The 7,467-nt window shown below is 36.4% G+C and overlaps 1 protein-coding gene across 2 annotated transcripts; it reads left to right on the top strand.

Annotated features, from left to right (window-relative positions):
- The first annotated feature begins 232 nt into the window (after positions 1-232).
- Positions 233-7,467, top strand: LOC115426616 (uncharacterized). Of its 2 annotated transcripts, XM_030144725.1 has the most exons (12): positions 233-339; positions 452-494; positions 2,274-2,416; positions 2,565-2,703; positions 2,822-3,085; positions 3,172-3,459; positions 3,941-4,110; positions 4,198-4,291; positions 4,975-4,979; positions 5,153-5,266; positions 5,354-5,398; positions 6,381-7,467. In XM_030144725.1, exons 2-12 carry the CDS (start codon positions 455-457, stop codon positions 6,522-6,524), a joined length of 1,446 nt encoding a protein of 481 aa, XP_030000585.1. In that variant the 5' UTR covers positions 233-339; positions 452-454; the 3' UTR covers positions 6,525-7,467. The 2 variants fall into 2 exon arrangements, with proteins under 2 accessions (XP_030000585.1, XP_030000584.1); XM_030144724.1 differs by lacking the exon at positions 4,975-4,979 and having other exon boundaries at positions 4,198-4,296.

Below are 7,467 nucleotides of genomic sequence, written 5' to 3' on the forward strand. Positions count from 1 at the left end.
CTTTGACTTTAATAAAAGAGGCCTCAAATCATCGCAACTTTCACCGCAATTTTTTGGAAAAGCTGCCACAAAGTCAGGCATATTAGGCCGCAACAATCAAAAAATCCCGCGAAATCCTGCAGGGACTGACACAGTATGTAGGCAGAGCGATGTAGTTCCGTGTTTGTCCTGTGGAGGGCAGTAAACGCACTACAGCTTCCATTCTGTCCAAACGAAGAAGCTGAAGAAGAAGAAGCTGAAGGAGAAAGACACCACCCCTTCTGTGTTTTACCCTCTATCCTCATGGTTAAGACATCCAAAGCCGGCTGTAACAGAAAATAAAGCCTTCCTTTTTTGACAGTATGTAGACAGTCTGTTTGCTTTCTTGTTTTCGTGTTGTGCTTAATTCAGTTTTGTCATAAGATCAAACTTGAATGAACGTGATGACCGTGTTATTCTCTTTTTTCCTCAGGACATGCTGTTCCTCTGTCTGACTTTGTCTGTTTTCCCTTTTGGTAAGTATCTGTACAACCTCAGAAAATAATATCATGCTTTGTTTTTACAATTTACTGTTATTTAGTACATTTACAGCTGAATTTACTGCTCTGTTCCTGGGCCTGTGCAACAGGCGCAGCAATAACAAACCATGAGTTGTGTTAGCAGCTGGAAAGTTAAATATGTGTAGACTGACACTTAAAAAGTGGATAGTGTCAAAACAAGCCACACGAAGATAGTTTAACTTAAAAGCATCTTTTTAAATTGAAATTTTTTTAACTGAATTTTTGATCAGAACAGTCACAAACTAAATGTAACTGCACAGACCAAACAAGACAGGGCTACAGTGCCAAAAGGTTTACACTAAAGAAAACATCTAGGTTAAAAGTAGTGAAACTTTACTAAGTTTGAGTCACTAATATAGAAAAATTAAGTCAGAATTGCTGGTCGACTGTAGTGTCCCAGCAACAGTCTCGGGTCAAAATGTGAAATTCTGAGACTTAATGAGAGCATGGGTTTGTCCCAGACTCCAGATCTACTTCAAAACACTGTCTACACATTATAATACACTCAGTTTACAGGCTCTTCTTAGTGGAAGATTTATAAATCTATTGTAGAAATGTACCTAAACCAATATATGTATAATAACGCTTTATCATATACATTACATTGAAAACATCAGCTAACCTGCACATTGGTCATTTATTTTCCAATTCATTTTGTTAAAGTATGTACGATTTACTACATTTAGTCTCTGAGGCAGATCATTTTTAAAAACATTGTTGACAAGTCGCATCAGCACAAAGTCTATTCATGACTGTACAAAAAGAACACATAAATAAATGAGTAAACAAAGATAATCCTTAAAGTCCAATCAAAGACTAGAATTTATGTATATATGCAAAATAAATAAATACAGTTAGAGTAAACTTTAAACAATTAGGAAATACATCAAGAGCACAAATAGTGCCACAGCAAAATTTGACTCTTTTTGCACATTTTTGCCTTTAACAAACTCTAAAAAGTCCCTCCAGAGAAATATTATTCTATGTCGTTTTGAAATTTTGCTATTATTAGTTGAAATGATGCATTATCTAATGTAAAACCTATAAGGGCTAAGGAAAATGCACATTTGGAAGTATCTGGCAAATATAATTTTTCCAAAAGTCAACCAAATTGATTCAGGTACAAGTACATTTATCCAACCTTGAACTGTTTTAGTGACCTTGCTCCAAAAAGGCGAAACTAGGGGGCAAGCCCACATTGTACAAATAAAGGAACCTTCATGGCTTTTACATTTCCAACACCAATTATTAAGTAGTACACTCGTTTTATGATGACAAACATGAGTAAGATAACAGCAATGGAGTGTATTATATGTAAATTTTCCTCAAGCATGTAGCCTAGCAAACCAGCCTACACCTGAATAGTATTCCAAACATGGTTTTCAATGTTACAGTTTAATTCATTTCTCCAGATAAATCTTTCACCGTGGCTATAAATGGCATCAGTATCCATCTTATTGAAGGTGGAAAAGAAAAGCATTCATTAAATTTCTGACATTTTCTGGTCACCACTGTGCAATTTGCTTAATTTTCTTACTGTAATTTTTTTCACTATGACCATATCTAGAGTTTCTATAGGGCAGATAAGATATATTTTTGGTTATTATTTTTTTCATTTGTGTTTCTACCAAATGATCATCAGGCACAGATGAGATGACTGAGATGTTTTGTGTCTCTCCCACCTTAATAACTCCTCTCTCTGTCCCTTCTTCACTTCTATTTCTCCAATCAAAGTTTTATCAAACACTCTAAAAGAAGCGTGCTATGGAGGCCAATATAACTTGCCTCCTGAATATGCACCTCCTCTTTTCCACGGAGATCTTTTCTTCACTTCAAGCAACACAGGAGTCAGAAGGCTTGTGAGCAATGATGATGGGGTGAGCAGTTTCTGTTGATACAATTCATATAATTACCAATAACGCAATGATATTCATGCAAAACTGTTGTTAAAATCATGGAAAACAGGTCTTGAATCACAGATTAATTTGTCCTAAGTGAATGTATTTATGTTGTTCACATTTACAGGTAAAGGACGCACGCTTCGTATCTTCCTTTGGCATTGGACTTACAATACAAGATTTGACAGAACAAGATAATGGAGTTTTCTCAGTGTCTTATCCTAATAGTAACAGAGAGGTCAATGTCATCACACTGAAGGTTCTAGGTGAAAAACTTACACTGAGCCAAAGAATTTAAAAAGTCTGTTGCATCTGAAAACTTTTGCAGAAAGAAGTAGCACTATTACCTATCTATCATTATATTTTCTGTATTTGCTTTTTCAGATTGTGTCGAACCACGAAAAGTCTATTATGGAAGTATCTTCTCATTCATGATTCCCTTTGGAGCTGAACGTTTAGAGTTCACTCCATCTAGTGAACTGGATCAGGTGACAGTCCGCTGGGATCACACTGGCACGAAGGGAGGCAGGGGATCAGTGACCAGACACTACTGGGAGATAACTGACACCACCCAGAAAGACACTGGTTACTACAAGTTCAGAGGAAAACATAACAAATTGCTGGCTTGGAGGAAGCTTTTGGTAGAAGGTGATGAAAGAAGCTACACGTATTTTAACATTTTTCATTTCTGTCCCTCTGATTAAATGTTCTTATACTGTGCTCTTTATCCACAGAAAATGAAAGACATGTTGATATTGATGAGGGCAGAGAACTCCGCCTAGATTATCATGATATTGCTCCCATATGGATGGTTACATTTCAGCCTCTTGGGACACAAAAAAACTATTTATTGATTGTAAGAGGTACTGCTAACTGGAATCCAGAACCATTTGAAGGAAGAGTTGACTTTAGGGGCACTTCTATAGCCATTAGTTCTGTAGAATATCAAGACTCTGGCACCTATGAGTTCATAGACTCAAAAGGCTGCGTGGCCCTGCGTGTGACGGTGGAGGTGACCAATGGTGAGTAATAACAACTATTAATCATGTAAACCTCTTAAAGCAAAGGATAACATTTGTGTTTAACAAAATAACAATACACCATCTCATACAGTTGTAGCCCCACTAAGTCGTTCCTTCTAACTCTCTGTCAGTGTGTGATGGTGTATTTATCTGCAGAGATCCTGCTATTGTCTACTTTCCTCTTGTTTAACTATGTTTACGATGTTTCTCAGCATCAGTCTTTGAGCAGTGAGTTTGTGCCTCCAGTCAGTCAGTGAAAGCATTGACTGACTGGAAGTGTGTCTGGAGAACAACATTAAAAAAAGTTTCTTCTGGTTTATTCTGCTCTTCTCGTCATTGCTCGGCTTATGGTGTGGTACAATTCTGTCTAAGAGAGACCTGTATAAATATCGAAGCAACCAGTGACATGTATCAGTCAAGAGTAACATTTTGATTATAAGTTTTGCAAACTCTCCTCAATAAGTCTGTTTTGTTTTAACAGTAGACTTTCCATCCTGGGTATATGCGCTTTCATTTGCTGGTGTTCCCTTTGGGGCGATTTGCTGCTGTTATTGTGTAAAAAGTTTTCGTAAAAAGAGCTCCTCTAAAAGAAACAACCCTAATCCTGAGATGACAGCAGCACCAACACCTGCAACCGCTGTGCATTACCATGTAAGTGTGTCAGATGAAGGAAGTATTAAGTAATTATTCAAACCGACTCTGTGGCATTTTTATGTGAATATCATGGTTTATTTGCAGGATACGACTCAACCTACAGGCCCTGGTCAGTCTGGCACCTCAGTGCCCGTGAACCTCCCTGCCTGGAGAGAACAAAGATCTACCTCTGGTGGTCCACAAGTGAGTGGAAAACAGATCTGTGACTTTTTTTTTTTTTTTTTAACAGCTTATAACCTGTATATTATTAACCCCTTTTCCGACGCAGTAACTTTTTAAATTTACCTTTTGTAATTTATTTGAAAAACCTCGCCATGTTTCCACTGAAATTACCCATGGAAAATACTTTCTCTCAATTCCAAAGAGAATCATAAATTTTTTCACCAAACTTGCTGCACTTTACACTGTACAGCCCAAAATATAAAAATAATAACACTTGAATTCATTGTCTCAATGCTTATACTCAATGTACCATTTATGTAATGAATGTGCTAGTACAATTCAATTCTCTCACTGCACCTTGCTTTGCCAGATTAACATTTTAGTGTTACTCCTTAAGTCATTAATGAGGTGTATAAAGCTCACAGGGTCTTGAAGCAGCTGGTTTTATTGTCCTACCTCTGACACGTTGTTTTAATCTATGACACACACATGTAAATCAGCCGTTGTCCTTCTCAGCTCTGTTTAAAAAAGGTGACCTCAAAGTCATAAAAAAATAACCAACCCATCTTAAATGGTCTGTCCTGGCCAAGGTTTTGGAAACACTCAAGAGTTATCATTAAAAATTCCGTTATTCTAATTAAAAAAACACAGCTCAACTACAGCTACATTAATAGAAGTAAGTGCTTTAATTGAAGCTCTTGACAGTAACCAGCCCTGTGAAGCTCTATTCACTGATTATATTCAAACCATACAGACCAAAGTAAAAGTAAATGAATGAAATTATGCTAGTATCAGTAAGAAGTACCACTATCTGATTTTTGTGAGAGTCAGAGAAGGGTTTTGCAATCTTTTAATTATCGTTTTTGTTTAATTGCAGGATTCAACTCAACATCCAGTCCCTAGTGCCTCTGCTGCCCCAAATATATCAGCTTTCTCTGACCTGCCAATGAATCCCCCCACCTATATGGAAGCTATGTCTGATGGTCCACCAGTAGGTGTCAAACATATGTGCCTCTTTTATTAAGACCTGATAAATGTCCTCCTGTTCCCAGCACTGACTTTTTTTCCTCTTGTACAGACATACGAATCAGTGAACTTCAGTCCGAGCCCACCGCAGCCTGAGGTACCCGAACATATATCTTTCTCTCTAAACACATGACATGTTGAGGCACCTTGTTTAATCTGATATAGATTTATATGCATTTAGCCTTAAGTCAAACATTTAGCTATATGTTTTGGGTTTACTTAAGTAGCCTCTTACACCGGTTCCATTTGTGTTGCCGTGGTAATACTCCGCGATGCAGATAGCAATATACACATGCTATACATCCACATAACCAGAAGAACGTGAATTAAAAGCTAGACAAAATGAGTTGTCGGGCAACAGAGCACAACTCAAACAATAAATACATAAATGGGAAAATATCTAAAACCACTTTACAGTCTGAGACCAGCAAATGTCATGAATAATTTAATAAAACAAAATACTGCTACAGCATTCATTGGAGCGCTAAGCTAACACTAAGCAGATACAACATAGTATAATATATCTGCTGCTAAAACTCACTGAATGAGAAAATAAAGGTTGCATTATGAAGCAATGATTATGAATGTTGTCTTCCAGTTGCTGTTTTCTGATCCTACCTTGATTATGTATTAATGAAGCTTCTGCTATCGGCTAATGCATTGTTTTGTGTTACATTTAAAATGATTCCCACAAGCAACAAATGGCCCAGGGTTGAATAGGTCAACCTGAGACAGATTCTTCTGATTTACACTGTCCTTGTTTCACAAATATGAAAGTAGGAAGCGAAGTTTCCATGACCCACAGACCAACAATGGCACATTTATTTACTAATTTACAAAGAGGTGCTTTCAGTAAAGGATGCATCGTGTGTCTTGCAGTTAAACTGTTTATTCATAAGGGAGAATTTTTCAATCTGGGAGAAGGTGATGTTAATATTATATCTCTTGATAGTTGTTTTAACAAAACAGAAATAGTTTCTTGCTCTGTCACTGACTACCTTTGACATGTGAAAATTTCAGATTCATCCACTCACTGTCTTATCACACCTTTGCCTTTCTCTGGTTCACGCTCCTTTCAGGCTGCAGCTGGAGGCTCTGATTTCATCTCCTCGGACTCTGAACCAAAGTTTGATGTGGAAGAGTCTGCCAGTCCTTCTGCTGCCCCCCTCAGCTCAGATACAACCTGTGATGTGTATACCTCTGATAAGTTCAACTTTTTGTAAGAGCCATTATGAAAATTGTGAATCAGACAAAATAGTGGGCAGAGTTTTGACACACAATCAAGCTTACTGTGTTTCATAAATGCATTGGGATCAACGTCATTTGATGCAATTCATTATTAATATTTTTTAAATGTTACAATGTTAATTTCTATTGCATAACTGTACATATTATTTTTTAATATATTTAATATATTTTTGGGGCATTCTTGATTATTATTATTATTATTATTATTATTATTATTATTATTATTATTATTATTATTATTATTATGTGCACTACCAGGTAAGCCACCTTGACATCCCAACACTATATACTGATGTTCCTATGAATAATAGGAATAAAGTGTTTTGTTTACTTTTTTCTCAGGCAAGAGGAAAGATGCTGCCTAGAGTATTTACTAATGAAATTTATGAGTGATTATATGTAGGTGTGTGTTAAATGTAGCTTATATATACTTGACTTACTTGGATGATGTACACATAATAAAGTTTTCTCAGGTTTTTTTTAATCTGCCAATGACATGAAATGCAGGCGATTATGTTACAGTGGTCACTAAAATCAGTGACATTTCTCATGGAAAACAACAGTCTACCTTCAGGAAGTCAAGCCAAAACACATAAAGGTGTACTTATTCCTATTGCTTGTCCAAACCATTATTGTGTGCCTTTAGTTTTATATACTGTTTGTATTGTGTGTTACATGTGTTTTTAGTTTGTTGCTGTTTTATCAACTGGGGCATTTGTAAAGACCTTGTCTTTACAAACTGCCATTGACATAATATGAAATAAATGTCAAAATATGAGTTTATGTGATAACTGTGTTTGTTTGTCTGCATTATCTGGGAAGTTGTTACTAAACTATTTGTAATAATTTGTTGAAAACCTACCTGATCTTTGTTTTGCTTGGTATTAAAGCTCAGTGAGAAGCTGGAGTATCTAAATA

The sequence above is a fragment of the Sphaeramia orbicularis genome, chromosome 10, assembly GCF_902148855.1.
Source record: "Sphaeramia orbicularis chromosome 10, fSphaOr1.1, whole genome shotgun sequence".
In the NCBI taxonomy this organism is placed as follows: Eukaryota; Metazoa; Chordata; class Actinopteri; order Kurtiformes; family Apogonidae; genus Sphaeramia; species Sphaeramia orbicularis.

Bases quoted from the DNA above. Each gene is read 5' to 3' on its own strand.
- LOC115426616 (XM_030144724.1), top strand. From the start codon at position 455: ATGCTGTTCCTCTGTCTGACTTTGTCTGTTTTCCCTTTTG. The intron at 2,704-2,821 runs GTGAAAAACTTA...TTGCTTTTTCAG, and splicing joins CATCACACTGAAGGTTCTAG to ATTGTGTCGAACCACGAAAA. The intron at 3,086-3,171 runs GTGATGAAAGAA...CTTTATCCACAG, and splicing joins GAGGAAGCTTTTGGTAGAAG to AAAATGAAAGACATGTTGAT.